Here is a 23,064-nt window from a genome sequence, read left to right as displayed (position 1 = left end):
TAATGCGATAATAACACATTAACGCAACTTGCGATACTTAGGATGTAGCGGGCTCAGTTTTAAAGCTAGAGTGAAGATACTGGCATCATATGAAACTAGAAAACCTAAAGAATCCATCGGTACCAACCATGTCATAGCTTGTGCAGAAAGAGGCTAAATAACGCTCCAAACTTATGCTAAATTTTGGCAAGGAATAACTGGCATGGCCATTTTCAAAAGGGTCCCTTGACCTCTGACCTCAAGATATGTGAATGAAAATGGGGTCTATGGGTACCCACGAGTCTCCCCTTTACAGACATGCCCACTTTATGTAATCACATGCAGTTTGCGGCAAGTCATAGTCCATAGGGCTTGAGTTTGCCATGTTATTTGAGCATATTTTTTATGCTAAATGCAGTACCTGTGAGGGTTTCCGGACAATATTTGTCATTGTTTTGTGTTGTTAATTGATTTCCAATAATAAATATATACATACTTTTGCATAAAGCAGCATATTTGCCCACTCCCATGTTGATAAGAGTATTACTTGACAAATCTTTCTTTAAGGTACATTTTGAACGGATAAAAAATCTGTGACTAATTTGCGATTGACAGCCCTACTTTAAATACATTTGTGCTAAAACATGTCAGCTATAAGGGCGTTGCGGTGGTCTAGTGGTCCAAACATACCATCACAACATCTTCAGTTCGATTCAAGCTGGGGACCTTTGTCTTCCTCTGTCTCTCCCCGCATTTCCTGCCTGTCAAATTATAACTAGAATAAAGTTGAAACTTTTGTTGTTGTTTGATTTACACTACACACGTCCTTAAACCTTGTATATACTGTAGTAAGGCTTTGTTGTGCAAGTGTTGTATTGGATTTTTTAATTGAACAGGTATGTCTGTTACGTTGTTCACACTGTGGACAATGTAACAGACATGCCTTATAATAGCTTACATACCTAAAAGAAATTCCACATAATTGAACCAACTTCTCTGAAATAGACTCACAGGTATAATTAAAGTGGAACACCGCCTACATGAAGAATTTCGTTATGCCATTTCCCTGATCTAGTAAAGGTCTAGTAAAGGTCAATCAATATTTGTGAATACATATAGCTTATTTGTAATTTGTAAATTGTACATTTTTATTATTTTATTCTAACGTTTTTATCTATTCTTCTGTTTTTATCTATTCTTTTGTTATTATACAGTTTGTCTCGCACCAATAATGCCAAAGAAAATTCCTAGTGTATACCTCTTACACCTGGCAATAAACACCATTCTGATTCTGATTCTGATTCTGATTCTGAACATGAGCTACTTTCTCTCAAAACCGAGCTGCTCCATAGACAATGAATGGAAAACTGATTTTGTTAATTTTCTTTTTTTTATACCCAAATGAGTTTTATTGTATAGTAGTGTTATTAGTTGTGAAACAGAAAATGTTCCCATATACTCAGAACATCCTTCTGGGTGCTCTCCGTGTCATCTAGAATATCTCTCCTATTCATCGTCTATGGAGCTGTTTCAGACTTTATACCCGATGACATCACAAAGTTTTAGCTCTCTAGTTTTTGGATTTGGGAGAGAGTTGTTCACTACTAATATTATTAATATATTTGGACAGTATAGACCATAGGAATAGCATTTAAAAAATGTGCATAGTTCCCCTTTAACTCAAATCTGAACTATAAATATATTCAGTGGGTTCCTGGTTTGGATGGAGGCCATTCTGCCTCCTGTGCTGTTGTTGGACACTTGTATGCTGCCTGCGCTCCTCCATCCATGGTGCTGCTGGCTGATTTAAGGTGGGAAGAAGGGGCTCCAGGCTGGTGTTTGGGGAGCAATAATGTCAGCTTGATTAAGCAGGAACAGTGTTTGAGAGCCGCAGACAGATGGAAAGCTGACTCCTCCAAAACCTGCGGATGAAACCCCCGGAGCTCCAGAGTGACCGGTGGGGAGCCTTAAATCTAGGCGTGCATGGGGCGGGGAGGAGGCCTGGTGCGTAACAGATGAAATGTTTGATCTCCAGCAGGGGTCAGCGGGGCACGAGGGCTCTGTGACAGCTGTATGATAATGAGGGCGCGCGGCCGGGGGTAGGTAGATGTGAAGTAAGTGAAGGAACGGCACGAGCATGCTGCTGTTGTGCAACAGTCTCTCATCTGGACTCGGGTGGGATGCACGTGTGTTTCGTCCGCTGCTCCAACTTAATAACCTGAGGGATACTATAGAGATGCTCTTTTCTCTCTGACACCTTTGCATTATTTATTTATTTATTTATTATTTAATTATTACTGTTATTATTGAGTTTGAGATGCTGTTGGATGTCAGTGTGGTTACCATGAAGATATTTGGCAGGCTGGATTATACCCTGGTGAGGATTACTTTGGTTTTGTCTTAGTTTTCATGAATGCTTCTGTTCATTGAACATTTTTGTTTCTGCAGCATTAGAAATGTGATTGATTTTTTGTATTTGCAAAACAAAATGCATTAGTTTGTTATAGATGTTTTGTATTTGCAAACCAAAACTGTGTTTGTTAGTGAATTGCAGGGCATTTGTAAAACTTTTTTTTTTTTTAAGTTTTGGCAGGAAATTAGCTCCATATTTATTTCTAGTGGTCTGTTTCAGTATGCAGTAGCAGTAGAGGTTGAGCGGTTCGCCCACCAATCGGAAGGTTGGCAGGTCAATCCCAGGTTTCTCCAGTCCACATGTCAATGTGTCCTTGTGCAAGATACTTAACCCCAAAAGCTCCCGAAGGCTGTTTCGTCTGTGTGTGAATGAGTATTTAGATTAGATTCTTGATGGGCAGGTTGGCACCTTGTATGGCAGTCTCTGTGTGTATGAATGAATGAATGAATGAATACATTCTGGTTATACAGGCTACCAATGTCACATGTTGGTTCACATTTACCTTATCAAAGTAGGAATGCACCGATGCAACTTTTTTAGTCCTCATAGCGATACCTGGGCTTTGGGCCGATACCGAGTACCGATCCGATACCAGTGTTTAATTAATAAGCCGTATGCCTCACTGTGTGGAAGTGACTGGGATCATTCTTTTATGTGAAAGGCAACATCAGGCTTTACTTAAGCATTGCTTTCCTAACTTTGTAAAGCAAAATGTGACTAATAAATACATAGATATAAATGTATTTAATTGTTATTTATTATTAAAATAATAAATCGTACACCAGCAACTTGGTAAAAAATCTTCAAAATTAACAGGAATTACAATTCAAGTGTAAACCTTTTTAATGCAGCAACAAAACATAAACAGGAATTACAATTCAAGTGTATAAAGTATATAAACATAACATTGAATTGAATAGATCGGCTCCATTGTCACTGATACCCGATCCAGCTATTTGAGTCGGCATCGGCCTGGTATCCGATCCAGTATCGGTATCGGTGCATCCATAACCCAAAGCGGACATTTCTAGCAATATTAAATGAAAAAAAATCTATTTGTGGTTGTTGTGGCTTCTGGTGTGATCGATGAAAAGGCCTCAATACTTTTAACAAAGTCAGCAGTGCATGACGACATCAGAGCACACAGAATTATTCAATGATATTTTCATGAGAAGAGATACAACATCGAGACAGAGCATGGTCGTGTGTGTGTGAAGTCATCTGCCATATGCCCAGTGTTACCTTACCCCAAACCAAAGGCCTCCTAACAATAGTGAAACCTAACCTTAGCCTCGGCCCTCATTTATATCTGTCATTGTGTTTTTCGCCTCACTGAGCAGGTGGCATCTGTCTTTCCTTGGAAATCAAACTCTGTGTGGACAAAACAGATTAGAGATTAGAGAAAGCTGACAGGTAGAGAGAGGTGCAGATTTGACATATTCTTTAAAGGTTAAACTAATGAACAGATGGTGGAGAGGAAAGACTTTTTGTATTTTTGTGGAGGAACACACACTCGCAGTGTGTCATTTAGCACAGCTACTGTGGTGCTGACAAGACGTTATCTCTATCTCCTCTTGTTATGATTAGGTGGACTTTTACACTTATTGCTCCACAGAATCACCTGAATTGACCCAGCCTTGTGTTATCTTCCGTTGAACTTTACCATGCATCCTTACACAGAACGAGGACTGTGGATTTTGCCCCCCCCCCATCACTTTCATTGGAATCGCTTTAGGATAGGAAACTCTTTGTGGCCAGTGTGGACAAGAGGAATGATTACAGCCAGCACTAACTCTTTTGGTGTACATACTGTATTAGCATGCTGGTAATTTCATGCTGGTAAAATCGAGCCATCAGGAAACTGTCTATAGAGTTGAAGCATGACGCCCATTGTTTTTGATATGACACTAGTGTTGTTTTTGGAAAGCAGGAGCAACTACAACTTGAAAAAACTTGGCATTTGCAGTAAACTGGTTTCTGGCAGTGCTGCAGGAATGACATATTTTTATAGTGCCAAACCGCACTTGTTCCCCTGACAAAAAGCCAATGGTATTTTTCCATTGGGTTTTGGATTATTGCAGAAAATAAACTCTGTGGCAAACAAACGTTTATGATACTTACACGTTTTGTTCAGCGATATAATCTTCACAAATGAACACCACCTTTATGATTTTTGAAGCGTGAATGCAATCGCCAGAAGTAAAAGGCTAACGTTAGACTATAAACAAACTACAACACGGTCGCATGACTTTACGTCTGGTTTGGTATTCTCATTTAGCCACTTGTTAGCAACCAAAGACACATAAAAGTTTCAAAATTCATGAGTGGGATATTTGCTGACATTTTATATCGTAGAACAAAACGTTAAAGGTTTAATATGCAACAATGTCCTAGAAATTAATGTATAGACTGATACAAAAGAAATCTCAATCATCTCTTGTAAGTGTGTGGTGGTGTCTGTTTCTGCAGAGACCCTGCAGCCCTCTGCCTGTATTTTCTCCTTATTTTGATTTACTCGGGACGCTGCTGGCCGTCAGCCAACAGCCTCTGGGCCCCATGTGGGGGTGTAACCCACAGACAATAACACCACACAGGATGTGCAGCCCGTTCAGGTGGTAAAATACCGGCGCTTTCTCACGCCCCTCGACATCTGATACCGAGGCACAAGCATTAGTCTATGCATCAATTGGCACAAGTCCCTCTTTAGAGGCTTTACGGCCATATTTCACGGATGAGAACGGGTTTGTTACATCGCTGTGAGTTCCCCTGTTCCTCTGTCTCTCCTCTGCTGCGTGCAGTGGCTGCTACGTGATGCTATCGGTGTGTCAGTTTGACCGAGACACACACACCAGGCGGAGAGGACATCCTGCCTTTCAGCTGCATTCATTCACAATCCGGCAACTCGGTACCTTCCCGTAGGGTTGTGCGGAGTTAGTTGTGTGTTTATTTGTGTTTTAGATCGTAACCGCCGTGAAACACTAAAAAAATAAGGTTTTATTTCTCTGATTCGCTGCTTTGTTCCGACTATCGGCGCTCTCTCTCTCCGTTCACTCTATAGCTCGCTCTCTCTCCCTCTTGGCTCGTTGAGCTGAAGAGGTTTGGCCAACTTTGAATGCGGTTTGTTTACAAACAGCAACCGACAACTGTTGCATATTATACCTTAACAATCTCTTCCAGCCGGTGTTAACCACAGATCTTATCTCAGGCATTTAACCAAAAACTCATTCCAGACAAGGAAACATAAAGGGAAGTGCTAAAATTGGAACTCATTTCAGGGTTTTAGGACTCATTCCTGCACCGCTCTACTGGGCACTCTTTTAAAATGTATTTGATAATTCAGACCCTAAAATTGATCTTATGTGTTCCTTTGTGTTCCTCCTACAGGACTTTTCTTATGATGACCCCAAGTTGGAATTCAATGTGGATGCACCCAACGGTGTGGTCATGGAGGGCTACCTCTTCAAGAGAGCCAGCAACGCGTTCAAGACCTGGAACAGGTACGAGAGAAGTGAAGATGGAGAGCTTAACAGAGACAATCTGATAAAAGTTAATGAGATAACCAGTAGACGTGCAAAACAATTAATAGTAAAACGGTCAAGTTAGTTAGTAAACAAGGTAACATAACTATAAAAATACATGTATTGTAAGGAAAAGGGTCTGCATTTCAATATTTTACACCAAATGCCACAGGCCTTGATTGATTTTCTAAACTTTGGTTGACTTGTACCTTAAAAATGGTTTGGATAAGTGAGAAGAATGTCCTCAATTGGCCTTGTTTCAAGAGGAAGTCAATACTCATCTATAGATTTAATAATCACAGTTGTAATGAACGGTGCTTTTCTTTGCAGGACCAATTATTTCAGCATGCAGACATTTGATTTCTTTATGTCAATCATCTCTCACAGAAACTGTCTAACCTCTCATGCCTTCTCTCCTCCTCAAGGCGGTGGTTCTCAATACAAAACAGCCAGCTGGTCTATCAAAAGAAACTCAAGGTACAGTTGTTTTGACAGTTTAGAGTTATGCGTCTAATTATTATTTATTAACAACTTGCATGACTAACCTGCTTTTGTAGCTTTGAGGGTAAATAGGGTCGAACTGTTGTGACACTCGTCTCTGCCGATAACAGGACTCTTTGACAGTCGTGGTGGAGGACCTGAGGCTGTGCTCTGTCAAACCGTGTGAAGATAATGAGAGGCGGTTCTGCTTCGAGGTGGTTTCACCCACTAAGTGAGTTTGCGTGGGTTTTTGTCCCAACGAGATTAAGTTTCATCCAAACTAAACCTCTCCAAAAACCTTCGTTGTTATGTTGTCTTTTCAGATTTGTTGTTACATTATTGAGTCAATCATTTGGAATTTACTAATCATCCAAATTACACGTATCTTTGTAGCATTAGACCAGGTATTACTGTATATAACTGGCCTCTCTAAACCTGTAGGAGCTGTATGCTGCAGGCTGAGTCTGAGAAGCTGCGGCAGGCTTGGATCCAGGCAGTCCAGGCAAGCATCGCTTCTGCTTACAAAGACATCGCCGACAATTACTACATTGAGGTACGAACACACAAGTGTACACATGCAGCAACAGTCACATGATAGCAGACAAGTGCTGCGAATCTCTGTCTCTAACTTGTCCACCTGTCCCCTGCAGCGTTTGGACCGGACAGCCTCGCCCTCCACGAGTAGCATCGACTCTGCCAGCGAGCCCAGAGAGAGGGGGGAGAGGGCTGATAGGGGAGTTCGGGGAGGCGGCGAAAGCCTCCTCCAGAGGGTACAGAGCCTGCCGGGCAACGAGCTGTGCTGTGACTGCGGCCAAGCGGCTCCGTGCTGGGCCTCCATCAACCTGGGAGTGCTGCTCTGCATCGAGTGCTCGGGGATCCACAGGTGACTGCACTTAACAGTAGGAGAGGTTTTGTTTAGAGGCGGGAAGAACAGCAGAGCTGGTTTTGTCCGTGCGAAATCTATAGCAAGGTGTTGCAGGAGATTAGTCAACTCATATTAGGGGTGCACGATATGAGGAAAATATGCAATATGAGATTACGTTAAATATTGTGATAAATAAACCGATATTAAAGTGTACTCAGTTCAGCCTTTCTGCTGCTTTCAGTATTCCGCTAAAATACAAAAAAATTGCTTGCTGAATTAAAAAAAATTAAAGGAAATTTACTTCCAACATTCTTTTCTTGAACACATTGAACTGAATACAAAAGGCACCAATAAATAAAAGTGCAGTTTTCTACTGATATTCTCTTTCAACTAACTAAAAAAATCCCTGATTGCAATACCACAGTCTTTTGCGATGTGTTTATCACTTAAGTTGACATCGCAATGACGATAAAAATTATGTTGTATATAATTTAGGGCTGTCAATCAATTAAATTATTTAATCACGATTAATCGCACATTTTTATCTGTTCAAAATCTCCCTTAAAAGGAGATTTGTCAAGTACTTCTTATCAACATGGGAGTGGACAAATATGCTTGCTTTATGCAAATGTATGTATATATTTATTATTGGTAATCAATTAACAACACAAAACAATGACAAATATTGTCCAGAAACCCTCACAGGTACTGCATTTAGCATAAAACAATATGCTCAAATCATAACATGGCAAACTCAAGTCCAACAGGCAACAACAGCTGTCAGTGTGTCAGTGTGCTGACTTGACTATGACTTGCCCAAAACTGCATGTGGTTATCATAAAGTGGGCATGTCTGTAAAGGGGAGACTCGTGGGTACCCATAGAACCCATTTTCATTCACATATCTTGAGATGGGAGGTCAAGAGACCCCTTTGAAAATGGCCATGCAAGTTTTTCCTCGCCAAAATTTAGTTTGCAACATGCTACTATGACATGGTTGCTACCAATGGATTCCTTAGGTTTTGTAGTTTCATATGATGCCACTCTAGCTTTAAAACTGAGCCAGCTACAACCAAAAAATCGCATGTTGCGTTAATGCGTTAAACAAATTAGCTGAATTAAAAGAAATTAGCGGTAATGCATTATTATTCCGTTAACTTTGACAGCCCTAATATTATTATGATATTGTGCAGTCCTGCTCAAAACACCTTTCCAAGACTTCCTGTGACATTTATCCTGTTTTATCCTGCATTAAAGCATCACATCTCATTCGGAGGTAACGTCTCCTCTGATGTGCTGGTGTTTGTCAAACATGATTCAATTTTTTATTACATCGACTCATCAATCAAAAGAATAGACAAAGCAACAGTTATTACGATATTCACTAGATGTAGTTAAAGATATGGGTATGTGAAACTGATAAAAATCACCAGTTTGTTGTTTAAGTAATTAGAGAAGGCAGCTCCTGAGGCTTTGAAGTGCAGGCACACAGAAAACGGTTGCCACCTCAGGCAGTCGTGATAAAAAGAGTAAAATGTGCCAAAATCTTGTGGTTAGATATAAACTCTCCTTACACTGCACTTTCTGTATTTAATCTGTTTTCTTCTTTTTACTTTCAGGAGTCTAGGCGTCCATTGCTCTAAAGTGCGTTCACTGACGTTAGACTCATGGGAGCCAGAATTACTCAAGGTGCGTCTCCCCGAAACATTCGCCTACAGCTTCTGCTCTCTGTACTGTGCTTTTTTCCCCAACAGAGTTGCATTTATTATTATTTAGTGCATTGCAAAACAATTTGAACTTCTCTTTTTTCTGTCTCTGTCTTCCATCTTTGTCCTCCTTCCTTCTTCTCTCATGTTTAGCTGATGTGTGAATTAGGAAACACTGTGATCAACCATATTTATGAGGGAGCCTGCGAGGAGCTGGGAGCGAAAAAACCTGGACCGTCCAGTTCAAGGTCAGTGTCTTACTCCATGAGGTGCTTTTGGCAAGAAAAAGAGCATTATAGCAAAAAGGAAAAACATATTTTTTTACTGTATATTCCATTGTTAGATCATTTTGGCCACTCTGAAGTCGGTTAGGTTAAAAAAAGGTGTCTAACTGACTTATCTGTTTGATGTCAGGTAATAGCTGTCTTTCAGTTTCCGCTATTTTATTGCTTGACTCAATCCAGGCTACTGTGGAACACTAAAGCTGCCATTATAATAAAATAAATAAATAAAATAATAAAAGAAGAAGTGGAGAAATACAATCTAAATTATCAAATAAATGTGCAGGTTATTTTGAAAATAAATACACAGAAATAGAAAAATAATAAAGAAAATGTATTCATGTATTAGACAATTTACTTGTTTTTGTGTTCATTTATTTTCATATCTAATTCCCAATTCTTTTCTATTTACATTTATTTACATTTTTATTTATTTCCTTATTCATTCATGAGGGGGCGTGCCTTAATGTTGTCATTTAATAACCAGTGTTTAATATTATCTTCAAATTAACCTGCACATTTATTTGATAATTGATGCTTTTATTTCTACATTTATGTATTTATTTATTTATATTTATTTATTTATTTGTTTGTTTGTTTTTTTGTTTATTTAGCCTACACCCAATTTATCTGTATATGTCTCAATTTATCTAAAATTGTCAGTTTGTGATTGTCTACCTCCAGACAGGAGAAAGAGGCCTGGATCAAGTCTAAGTACGTGGAGAAACGCTTCCTGAAGAAGATGAGTGGCAGCGAGGCATTGGTGGAGGGTGAAAGGAAGTCCCGGCCCTGGACGGTGAAGAAGTGCCAGCGACACAACAGCTCTGTTCGGGCCCCCAACAAGGTCCGCAGGAAATACCATCGCTACGAGCCGGGCAGCGCTTCGCCTGCAAACCTCTCAGCAGGTCAGTGCAGAGAATTAGCTTCTCTGTAGTAGCACAGGACTCATGAACTCAAGAGATGCAAGATGTTAGTATATCTAGAGTCTACTTATACACTCTGAAGCCCAGACTGAAATCTTGTTGTGATGTTTTGTCCTTTCACAGCAGCTGCAGCAAAGTTTCGTCGGGACTCCCTGTTCTGTCCAGATGAGCTGGATTCACTATTTTCCTACTTTGACACTGGCTCTGGTCCTCGCAGTAAGTCCACCACACAGTCAGTGCACACAGGCACAATGCACAGTGCAAGATTATTGTAGATTTACAGTAAGATGCAGGTAGGAACTCCTTACTGTGACAAAAGAACTCACAGATTTCTGACGTGTTATCTATTGATTGTGCCGTCCTACCAGGGATGGTGGTGTGTGTGTGTGTATGAGTAGAACAGTATGTGCTGTGTAATCATTAACGTGTCCGTGGCTTGGCGATGCTTGGCCCCGCAGGTCTTAGCAGCGACAGCGGCCTGGGAGGAAGTACTGACGGCAGCACAGACATCCTGGTTTTTGGCTCGGTGGTGGGCAGCGTCACAGAAGAAGGTATGTGTGTTGTGTTGTATGGAAAAGTGGAATACTAAGAGTACAGTATAAACAATTACAGTATAACCATTTCCTCGCATCACAGTGCAATATAGCAGTGGTGTGGTTACATTTTTCTGCATTTACTTGTATTGTGTTTTACATTTCATGCAGCCTTACCTGTGATGTCCAATCCAATCAATCTAAAAGATCCATTCAAACAACCTGAAATATTCTCTGGTCCAATGAGGAGTCTTTTCTATAATAATAATAATAATAACATGACGTTATACAGACTGACAGGTACCTCACTGATTAGACAGTTTTGGTGATTTTCATCCTGCATCATCAGGACCCATGTGGAGAAATTAGATTCCGGTGACTGACAGAAGTTTACTGATTTGTATATTTATGTTCTTTGATTAATAACTGCTTATAAGCATTATTAGTATTATTAGACTGCAAATCGACCGCATGTTATGATGAATAATCATAGAGACAGGACTGAACAAAAGCCCCTTTGCATGCTCCCAGATGACCGGTGCGAACGCATAGTGAGAACGCATAGTGTGAAATAAGATAAAATAAGATAAGATAATCCCAGGAGGGAAATTCAGGTGTCAAAGCAGCAACATCAGCAAACAGTGAAATGGAGTTAATGAACTGACAAAGTACACGGAGTCAGATATAAGCACAGCTTTTAACAGCTTTTGACCTATTAATCACAGAAGATACCGGCGCTGGCGTGCTTATATACATGGCCTTAAATACAGATCAATAAGGTTGTTTCCTGAACAGATTTCACGATCAGCAGATGGATTTATTGGTAGTTTAGCTTTTGAAATCATGCTAAAATCACATATCTGCTATCATAAAATCCTGTGGTTGGTTTGTTTGCTTTCACACCACAAACAAACCAAACCAGAGTCTGTTTGGATGTGGTACGGTTGTTTACTCCACACCAGGGTTTGATTGACAGCTTTCACACTAGCCCAAACAAACCGTACTAACTGGAGAGTTATGTGTGATGTCACCCTGAAAGTCTGCACGGATTCTCACCTTGGGGACAGTGAAAAAAGGATAAATCAAAGAAATTGTAAGAAACCTGAAATAAGGTTGTGTCAGGATCTAGCAATTTGTTTTTGATTTAGTGTATAAAATTGGCCTTGTGTATTGACAGGAATCGTGTCAACATAACATAAAGAACACTGGCTTCATTCCACAAATGAAACGGTGCTACATTCCTGTTTACACCGCTCCTCTTTCTTTCCATCATCCCGTTACATTACCCAACCTTAGAGGAGGAGTCGGAGGAGTCCTCCAGTGGCGAGGTGGAGATCGAGCAGGAGGTGTCTTCAGATCCCGAAGACCCGAGGGAGCTCCACCCCGGGGCGCTCCTCCACCGGTCCTCCCGTCTACACAACCTGCCACTCATGGCGGAGGCATTGGCACATGGTGCGGACGTGCACGCTGCAAGCGAGGAGGAGGAGGGCAAAACGCCACTCATTCAGGCCGTGGCCGGGGTGAGAGGATGTTTGTTCAGCCTGTTAGATCGCTTTAGATTTCGCTGGAAGCGAGAGGGTTGTAAACACTGAATTACTAATCTTTTTATTAGACTGTACTGCCATTTATATTGTCAACATGATAACGGAGATTGTCTGAGTTAAAAATTAAAAACTGATAATCTACTGAAGGTGCCGGACCCTGATTTTATGCAATCATAAACACACACATATGCGATTAAAAACAAGGTAATCTTCTCACTGAACATTACGTCTGCTGTTGTGAATTGCATGACTCCCCTTCCTCCTGAGGTGGAGAAACTAAAAATTTAAATGCTAAACAAACCAAGAGGGACTAAAAAACTGGCTTCAGTAATGTTAAAATACCAATAAGTAGACATTCTCAAAGTAAATAAACTAATATGAACAAGTCTCTCTCTCTCTCTCTATCAGGGCTCTCTGATAGCTTGTGAGTTCCTGCTACAGAACGGAGCCGACGTGAACCAGAGGGACATGAGAGGCAGAGGCCCGCTGCACCACGCTACCTACCTGGGTCACACTGGGTAAGAAACATGACCTTTCCAAAGTCACTTAGGTGTGGGGGCAATCATTTTCCCTCTGAATCACTAACTGAAACTACTCACTGGCAGGATTTTCCCAGATGATAATCCTTGATCTTCCTTGGCCTATAAATAGAGCATGGAAAATGGATAAAAAATGACATGACAGCACCGTTAAAAACAAAACAAAAGATATCTGTCTTTGAATGATGCGTATTCTTGTAGAGTCTTGTCCGCTTGTTCAGCAATCATTTTCCCTCTGAATCACTAACTGAAACTACTCACTGGCAGGATTTTCCCAGATGATAATCCTTGATCTTCCTTGGCCTATAAATAGAGCATGGAAAATGGATAAAAAATGACATGACAGCACCGTTAAAAACAAAACAAAAGATATCTGTCTTTGAATGATGCGTATTCTTGTAGAGTCTTGTCCGCTTGTTCAGCATGAGTGAAGATTTATGGCCCATAAAATTGTGTCTGTAACTGGTGATTAAAGCATGGAGTAGAGAGGCGAAAAAATGAAAAAGAAGATAAATCATTGCATAGACAGATCAGTGAATTGCGTAAATAGGCATCCATCCGTTTATCTGCCCTCCTAATCTTTTTGCTATTTATTCTACTCGCATTTATTCTCCTATTCTACACTATTTTTCCCTTTTCCCCTCTCATCACCTGGCACGGTTTCTCTGTGTCTGCGTCTTGTTTTGTACAGTCAGGTGTGTCTGTTCCTGAAGAGAGGAGCATCGCAGACGGAGGTGGATGAGCAGGGTCACGACCCCCTAAGCATCGCTGTCCAGGCCGCCAACGCAGACATCGTCACCCTGTGAGTGATCCCAATTCGTCTTAGACCAAAGATATTTTTTCAGCCCTTATGAGTTCCTAATAAACATTTATATATTGCTAAACAGGCTGCACGGTGGTGCAGTGGTTAGCACTGGCGCCTCACAGCTAGAGGGTTGCAGGTTCGAATCCGGCTTGGGACCCTTCTGTGTGGAGTTTGCATGTTCTCCCCGTGTTGGCGTGGGTTTTCTCCGGGTACTCCGGTTTCCTCCCACAGTCCAAAGACATGCAGGTTAGGTTAATTGTGGACTCTAAATTACCCGTAGGTGTGAGTGTGAGCGTGAATGGTTGTCTGTCTCTATGTCAGCCCTGCGATGGACTGGCGACCTGTCCAGGGTGTACCCTGCCTTCGCCCAATGTCGGCTGGGATCGGCTCCAGCCCCCCCGCGACCCCTAACGGGATAAGCGGTTGCAGATGGATGGATGGATGGATATTGCTAAACATTTATGCTAGAGAATTGTTGGTTGAAATAACTCATTGGCTTATCAAAGGTAGCTGATCCTTTCCTTCAACAAGTAACATACTGCCCCCAAACACCACTAAATATTCTGTAATCAATTTAAGGAAGATGCTATTAGCACCCAGGTGTCCATAGCCAACAATAATATTTGCACCCGACCCCGGACGTACGTTAGATCCTGTATGTGTATACTGTATGTATTGTATGTATATTTTCCTAAACATAACCAAACTGCGACTGAAAACTGAAAATAATAATAATATTAGGAAAAGAAACTGAAAATAATTTCATATCGCTCAAGTATCTCATGGGACTCAAACGCTGGCCTCCAGGTGAAAGTCCTGAGTTTAACCCATTCATCCACCGCACATACTTTGTCGCTCTTTATATTACTACTGCTATTACTACAACTACTACTACTACTACTACTACTACTACTACTACTACTACTACTACTACTACTACTACTACTACTACAACTACTACTACTACTACTACTACTACTACTACTACTACTACTACTGCTACTAGAAAGGCCTTTCTGGCAGAAAACCCTTCAGCTAGTTAACTATTGTTAAATTAAGTGGCATATTTAACTTGGCCAGGTGTAAATAGACGAATAGCTGCCGTGTGACTATTCTCACCCAGGTGCAAATAGACACTCCGTAAATTTAATTTAATTTAGTAAAATGGGTCCAGTTTGTCGTTTTGTAGGAATAATCCCATGTTTTGAAATTGGAAAATTTTGAAGGTGACATCCCATGGTAGCAATAACACACACTAAAACATTAGACTTCTTTGAATGCACTAAAAATGATGAAACAAACAAAACAAAATCTTCAGTTTTTCCTAGCTTTTCCTGGAGCTTTTAATTGAAATGTGGTTGAAAGCCCTGGAAGTTCAACAATGAACCTTCACTCTTGAAAATTTTAATAAGTTGTTTAATATGTTTCAATTATGAAAGCAGATGCTTGATTGTCTAAATTGTATTCCTCTCTCTTTCCCTCCCTCCCTCCCTCCACTGTGGTCCATCTCCCTCACCGCTCTTCACCACCTCACCACATTTCCATTCTCACCGTCTCATTCCACCTCAACACCTCAATCCCAATTCTTTTCTCACCTGTCTTTTCACCTCTTACCATCCCATTTCGTCTTCACCATGTGTCCCCTCTGTTCTATCACCCGTCTCCCTCTCTGCCTCTTGTCTTTTTCTTCTCCTCCTCCAGATTGCGTCTGGCGCGGATGAACGAGGAGATGCGAGAGGCGGAGGCTCCCTTGGGTCAACCAGGTCAATACCCCAGCAGCAGCCCCACTGAGCAGCAGTATAGAAAGTGCATCCAGGAATTCATCTGTCTCACCATAGACGAGTGCTAGTGGTCACTTCTGTATCCAGGAGCAAAGTGCTCTCTCTCTCTCTATTTATATACATATATATACCTAAAATAACTATGTAGACGAAGTTGCCCCTAGACACTGATCTCAAGTCTGTTACTTACGTAGATCGAGGCTTACGGGCAACTTCTTAGGGGTGTCCAAGGAGAGAGGAGCGTACCACTTGCGCATTATGGGGGGTTGCGTTGTGTCATAGGGAGACCCCTGATGGACCTTTTTAACTCTACTGACAATACAGTCACCACCTCCATTTTTTCTGCATCACCACTATGTTTCTGCTTGCCATTACTCGGCACCACCCACGCTACGCTAGCTACATGACACACACAGTAAAATGACATCTGCTTTTTGGTGTTTTGCTAACGGGGTTATCCTCTAACTTATCATAACGTGGTGTAACCTCTTGTGTGAGGGTGTGGGTTTACTGTTACCTAACAGCTCTGACCTCTGAAGACATCTCGCTGCATTAACTCTCCCTCCCCCCTTACACTTTATATCTATCCAGACCATCTGTGTGACATCCAAACTTACCCATTTCTTCTTAATCGGAGATGTAAATAGACGTATTTAGAAGTTATATGGGTAATCTTTAAACGTGCTGTGGCATGAGGTGAAAACAAATGGTATCTGTTCCATTACTTAAAGAAAAAGAGTAACTGACAAGCTGCAGTAGAGGTGGGCAGGGTAGTTTACTGTGTATTATGAGGGGTCAGGAAGGGAAATTTAATGTAAAACTGTGACAAAAATACTGAAGGGCTTGTGGAGAAGAGACCCTTGCCTGCTTTGTAAGATACTTTGTGACATGATGAGTGAATGAGCGAGTGAGTGAGTGGACAGGAAAGTAAATGAGTGCATGAGAGACAGAGTTAAATAATATGATATTATTATGATACATTATGTAAAGGAAAAAAAAAAAGAAACTGTGCACTTTTCCCATCTACAGTATTATAATTTGTTTAATTTTTCATTCAGTTAGTTTTTACATTGTCCTTGTCTAGTCGAGTTATTGTTCATCTGTCTATTGTCTGTTTTATTTATGTTTATCTCCCCAGAGGACCAGTGCAATGCATTCTTGGGTGCAGCAGTTTACGTCTGCATTTCCGTTAATGATTGTCATTTTAATCTGAAAGCATTACTTGGAGTTTATGTCAGGAAGTGTTTAGATTAGCACTTGTAAAAGACATTTTGCTTTCATTTTCCCTTTGGAACGGCCTTACATTGCTATGATTATTGGCATTCAGACACACCACTGAAAGAGATTTTACTAGCTAATCTATGGAAATTATAGTTACAATGCACCATTATTATGCCTCCGTGCCGGTGACAGCCGTAGCTGGAGGCGTTATGTTTTCAGGTTGTCCATCCGTCTGTCCGTCCGTCCGTACGTCCATCTGTTTGTACCATTCTTGCGATATCTCAGGATCGCCTCGAGTGAATTTCTTCTATTTGGCACAAATGTCCACTTGGACTCGAGGATGAACTGATTAGAATTTGATGGTCAAAGGTCACTGTGACGTCACAAAACACCTCAAACTCAAGAATTATTATGCTAATTATGACAATTTCACACAAATGTCTAATAGGAGATCATGTGAGGTCATTTTGGATAGATTGGCGGAGGCATACAACCGCTAGGCAGTGATTCTAGTTGTAATTAACTGCAGGAATTCGTTGTTTCCTATGTGAGGATGAGAACTTGCCAGAGCAGCAAGAAGTGAGGGAATGTATTCAACTGGATTTACTTCTCACCTTAAACAACTCTTCTGTTCACTTCCTTTTACAAAACAAAGGTGACACCTCCATTCTGTTGTAAATACTCATCCATGTTACAGTATCTGTGGTGAGATAAAGGTGCACATTTCTTTAGAGCAGTTTAGACACTTGTGGGGGTCCAAGGACTTATATATCTGGCTTCCCTCACTGGTCAACGCTTGCAGTATTCTCTGCATGCTTTGCCAGGATTTATTTTCGGGAAGTACAACATCGTTTGCATTCTGAGCATGATATAATATTTTCCTATGGTTTGATCACGTCGTGCAGTGCAGTCCTGTGGAATAAGCATGTACCACCATGACCCCTCTGGTGTCAGACATTCTTACTTTTTGCACCTCTGTGCCATTCTTCCATCCACGGACCAAATCTGTGGTGACTTCCTCATTCCTGTCTTTTTTTTTTTTTTTTTTGTTTCCACAAAAGCTGACAAACAGTGATTTTTAATTTTCTTTTTTTAATGTTGTGGTTTATTTTCCTCTGCCAAAGACTTTTTAAAGGGAAAGTGTCTGACATTGTTGTATGATATCACCGTTGTTGTTGTTTTTTTAAACTGAAACTGTTCAGAGTAGATACAGCATAGTCTTACCATGCTTTGTGAAGTGACAGAGTGGTAGAAACACTGTTGGTGTACTCACATGTTGAAAAGAGGTTGCAGAAATGTGACAGACCTGAGAGATTTACATATGGCAGGTGATATTCTGCAATAGTTCAATGTACTGCAAGTAGAACCAGTCCTAGGGGTCGATGTGAAGCTACTGTGACCAAACTGTTAAGGGCCCTCGCTCTAGCGGACGTATTAAATGTTGTGTCCATTGTGTGTATTGACATAGGAGTGGTTAAAGGTGCTGTTCAAAGCAAACATGCTGTAAATAGTACACTTGTGTATTTTAACTCAATGCCAACTTCCTGCCTCTCAGCATTCAATCACGGATCCTGACTGTCTGATCTGGTTTATGTTTGTCTTTTTATTCTCTTCCAAAAAAAAACCTGTCGGGCAAAACTGTACCACAGTTCTGCGCTACTTGGAGGCGTTCTTCTGTTCACTGACATTTGGATATCTTTGGAATACTTTCTTCCTTGTCTTTAGAAGCACTGAGGGGGGAAAAAAAGAAAATACATACAATAAAACTGAGAAACTCTTGATGAACTAACCCTGCTTCCTGCTTGTTGCTCTCATTTCCTGTCTCATCTCTTATGCGTAACATTCTCTCAACATTGCAGCAATATGTTTGAATAGGTCTACAGAAAATACTTGCTCTAAAAAATCTAATTATATTGTTTTAATCTGAAGAAATATAGCTATGTAGACACATTGTCAGATGTTGTGAGAATGCTATTTTTTTGTACAATCTGGTTTGGTGTGTCTTTTGGTCTATAACAAACTTTTGGGTAGCACTTGACTTATTCAAAGCAATAAAATGGTTTCCTTCATAAAGGTCAATGTCAACACACTATTTAAAGATCACTTTAGTGTTCAGGGTCTCATGTGTCTCAGTTTCTAGCCTGCAGCAGCAACGCCGTGCCTTGAATAATTCAGTGTCTCCAGTGTGTAAAACATTTATGTGATCTCACAAGCATTGTTGCACCATCACTGAAAAAAATGTCTAATTGCTTTACACCTCAGGCAAACAGCACATGTCCACTTGAGGAAGTAAACACTGACTAACATATCATTGCTTCTGTTACCACAGGGGCTGCCACGGGCAGCAGGAGAGTTAAAGCCAAGGATAGAGTGAGTGAAGCATCCTGGGCCGTCTTACTGTGGGACTAGTGTGATACTCTGACTCTCTCTGCTCTGGTGAATGTGGGTTTCTGTTGCACACTCTTTCTCGGGGAAAATATTTGCTGTCTTGATGTTGGGAAATTTTTGTCTCCTGGGGAGCAATGAGTCATTCAGAAGGACACAGAAATCTTCTGTGGAGGAGTATTGTGCCTAGAGCCCACTTATATTTGGAAATATGTGGTTTATACTCCCAACATGTCCAAACATCACATGTATAGTAGGTCACAGAGAATGGGTAAGTACGGTACACTAGAGTTGCAATGATTAATCCATTAGTTGTCAACTATTAAATTAATCGCCAACTATTTTGATAATCAGGTTGAGTATATATTTTTTTAAGAAAACAAAAGTCTAAATTCTGTGATAACAGCTTATTAAATGTGAATATTTTCTGGTTTCTTTACTCCTCTATGACAGTAAACTGAATATCTTTGAGTTGTGGACAAAACAAGACATTTGAGGACGTCATCTTGGGCTTTGGGAAACACCGATTGACATTTTATAGACCAAACAACTAATCGATTAATCAAGAAAATAATTGACAATGAAAATAATTATTATTGCAGCCCTACAGTACACTTCATATTATGAAATGTTAGTGTATTAAGCACAAGTATTCAGGTAATTTGGTAATGACTTACATATGTGGAGGATAAAGGATCCCATTATGATGTAGGAGTGAAATGGACAGGATGCTCACCACTCTTTCCCTGAAAGTTCCTGATTTTCTGTTCTGCAAGCTAACTTCTTTTAAAAAATGTACATAAAATACAGCTGAAGTTTCTGGTGTCTTCAAAGCATTTACTCATATAAACAAAAATATGCTTCATAGAAGAATGGGTCACTTATATTACCTGAAGGAATAGGTGTCTATGTACCACCGAGGTAGACTGAGGAACTTCATGCTTTGGGGGGCTTTGCTCTTTCATGCAGAGGTTTATCTGCTCTGTCTTTCTTCATGAGTGGTGAAATGTGGGTTATTGGAGATTGCAGTCCTTGCTGGCTTTATGTCATGCCATTAAAAAGGCTTGATGTTACTGATGTTAAAGGTAAGCAAAAAACCAGCAGATTGGTCACTGCAGTCTCCACGGTGCCCTGCAGTGAGACAACATCCCCCTTGACATGAGTATCCCCTGTTGCAGGTGACATCTCCAATGTTGATGTCTTTCGCGAGTTTTCTCTCCTCGCGTCTCTACAGCCCGAGAAGTTGAGGAGAAGGAGCATACAGTTCAGCCGCTGCGAGAAGCCACAGTGACCTCTGACCCCCACATCTACTGACCACTACTCAGGAGCCAAGAGGGAGGCAGCCCCCATTAAAAATGACATTTTGATGCTGCAGGTGTAAGCAAATGGTCAAAACCCTGCAGGGACTAGTTAAAAGTTTTATAACAGTCTTGTAATTGTTCTCAATTGCTCTTATAAATATGTTTAGTCAAGGTCAAGATAAAAGACCTTGGTCAAAATGTTATATTGTTCAAACAGTTCCTTTGCACAGGCGTCATTTCAGTTGATCTGACACCAGTTTTGAGTCATTGTAGCATGTCAGAAGATCTTCGGACATACCATGTTGTTTTTAAAAACTTTCATAAAGTTGGGCGACTCACAAGAGATACATTTAAAATGAATATTTCAAAATTGAAGCAGCAGAAGCTGAGATTTTTACTCTCAAGTATGAGTCAAGCCCCGAAAACACTGGATCCTACATTTGCCATAATGTAACACAATATTTATTAGATCCTCCCTGTCTGGTTAATGCCCATGTCTTTCAAACTTTATAACAAAATTAGGGCTGTCAAAGTTAACGTGATAATAACGCATTTACGCAAATTAATTTTAACGCCACTAATTTCTTTAACGCATTAACGCAATCGATATTTCGGAGGTTGTATCGGGCTCAGTTTTGAGGCTAGAGTGGAGATACTGGTATAATATGAAACGAGAAAACCTAAGGAATACATTAATACCAACCATGTCATGAAAGGAGGCTAAATAATGCTCCAAACCTACGCAACATTTTGGCAAGGAAAAACTGGCATGGCCATTTTCAAAGTGGTCCCTTGACCTCTGACCTCAAGATATGTGAATGAAAATGGGTTCTATGGGTACCCACGAGTCTCCCCATTACATACATGCCCACTTTATGATAATCACATGCAGTTTTGGGGCAGGTCATATTCAAGTCAGCACACTGACACACTGACAGCTGTCGTTGCCTGTTGCGCTTGAGTTTACCATGTTATGATTTGAGCATATTTTTTATGCTAAATGCAGTACCTGTGAGGGTTTCTGGACAATATTTGTTACTGTTTTGTGTTGTTAATTGATTTCCAATAATAAAAATATACATACATTTGCATAATGCAAGCATATTTGCCCACTCCCATGTTGATAAGAGTATTAAATACTTGACAAATCTCCCTTTAAGGTATGAACAGATTAAAAAATGTGCGATTAATCCCACTTAATTATGGCCAATCATGCGATTAATGATGATTAAATATTTCAATCGATTGACAGCCCTAAATAAAACGTATAATCTCCAGGTTCAAGAAAAAATAACCCTGATGACATCACCTGCGTTATTTTTTTTAGACATAAATCTTTCTCCAGAGCTACACAAAAACATTATGCAATTGTTTCCATATAGGCTTAATGGTACTCTCTATGATGAGTAAACTAAACATGATGTTAAAATCAGTGATGTGTCCCTTTAATGTTTTGTATAATTTTATTTTGTCAACTGCAATTCTCTGTTGAAATGTTTTTCAAATTGTTTTGAAACTGGTGGCGGAAATAAAATAAATAGCCTGAAGTAAAAGGCCTAAAAACACAACATGTTTTTTTTTTCAATCTGTTTTCTAAGCACCAACAAGAGGACCTCAAGCAGAAAAGGTCTTCCGGCGTGTCTAAGTGATTAATAGACTATTATGACTATAAAGAATTATAATCTAGAGCAGGGGTCAGCAACCTGCGGCTCCGGAGCCACATGCGGCTCTTTAGCCCCTCTCTAGTGGCTCTCTGAATAAATGAATAAGTGTTTTTTGTTCACATTTGAATTTTTATTTATCATTGTTGTAGGTCTATGGTACAACAGTATGATGGAGTATTAGGGCCACATTGAGGAAAAAAAAAAAAATCTGAGATTTCGGAGAATAAAATCATATTATAAAGTAGTAATTTTACGTGTTATTTTCTTTTTTTCTCATAAAGTTATGACTTTATTCTCGTAATATTACAACTTTTTTTCTCGTAAAGTTATGACTTTATTCTCGTAATATTACAAAAAAAATTCTCGTAAAGTTATGACTTTATTCTTGTAATATTACAACTTTTTTTCTCGCAAAGTTATGACTTTATTCTCGTAATATTACAAAAAAAATTCTCGTAAAGTTATGACTTTATTCTTGTAATATTACAACTTTTTTTTTCGCAAAGTTATGACTTTATTCTCGTAATATTACAAAAAAAATTCTCGTAAAGTTATGACTTTATTCTTGTAATATCACGACTTTTTTTCTCGCAAAGTTATGACTTTATTCTTGTAATATTACGATTTTATTCTCGTAATATTATGACTTTATTCTGTAAATCTCAGAGGTTTTTCCCCTCAATGTAGCCCTTAATACTCTGTAGTACATTGCCTCATTGGCCCTCACTGCATTAGACTCATATACTATATACTTAGGCTATAAACTGTGACAATTTCATCACAATGATCAAATGTTTTGCGGCTTAAGACTTATTTTTTTAATTTATTTTTTTTGCCTGAAATGGCTCTTCTGATAGTAAAGGTTGCTGACCCCTGACCTAGGGTAACAGTAAGCTATTTATTAAATGTTATTGTAACAGTAGGCTATTTATTAAATGTTACTGTACTATTATATATTATATATTACATATATATATATATATATATATAAAAGTCCAATAACATTTAATAAATAGCTTACTGTTACCCTAGGTCAGGGGTCAGCAACCTTTACTATCAGAAGAGCCATTTCAAGCAAAAAATAAATAAAAACATCCGTCTGGATCCGCAACCCATTTAATCATTGT

The 23,064-nt window shown here is 39.8% G+C and overlaps 1 protein-coding gene across 1 annotated transcript in view; it reads left to right on the top strand.

The window, feature by feature from the left end:
* Positions 1-21,846, top strand: part of LOC141764598 (arf-GAP with coiled-coil, ANK repeat and PH domain-containing protein 3-like) — a 78,705-nt gene extending 56,859 nt beyond the window's left edge. Inside the window, exons 10-24 of the mRNA XM_074629918.1 lie at positions 5,777-5,889; positions 6,336-6,387; positions 6,522-6,622; positions 6,832-6,943; positions 7,041-7,273; positions 8,874-8,943; positions 9,114-9,208; positions 9,926-10,146; positions 10,288-10,380; positions 10,623-10,715; positions 11,994-12,217; positions 12,650-12,759; positions 13,472-13,582; positions 15,287-15,348; positions 20,151-21,846. Of these exons, the coding sequence (XP_074486019.1) occupies positions 5,777-5,889; positions 6,336-6,387; positions 6,522-6,622; positions 6,832-6,943; positions 7,041-7,273; positions 8,874-8,943; positions 9,114-9,208; positions 9,926-10,146; positions 10,288-10,380; positions 10,623-10,715; positions 11,994-12,217; positions 12,650-12,759; positions 13,472-13,582; positions 15,287-15,348; positions 20,151-20,263 (1,803 nt within the window). The 3' untranslated portion in view covers positions 20,264-21,846. The remainder of the gene's footprint in view (positions 1-5,776; positions 5,890-6,335; positions 6,388-6,521; positions 6,623-6,831; positions 6,944-7,040; positions 7,274-8,873; positions 8,944-9,113; positions 9,209-9,925; positions 10,147-10,287; positions 10,381-10,622; positions 10,716-11,993; positions 12,218-12,649; positions 12,760-13,471; positions 13,583-15,286; positions 15,349-20,150) is intronic.
* The last annotated feature ends 1,218 nt before the right edge of the window (positions 21,847-23,064 follow it).

The sequence above is a fragment of the Sebastes fasciatus genome, chromosome 1, assembly GCF_043250625.1.
Source record: "Sebastes fasciatus isolate fSebFas1 chromosome 1, fSebFas1.pri, whole genome shotgun sequence".
NCBI lineage: Eukaryota > Metazoa > Chordata > Actinopteri > Perciformes > Sebastidae > Sebastes > Sebastes fasciatus.
The sequence above is the reverse complement of the archived record's forward strand: the minus strand, read 5'-3'. Positions and strand labels throughout refer to the sequence as shown.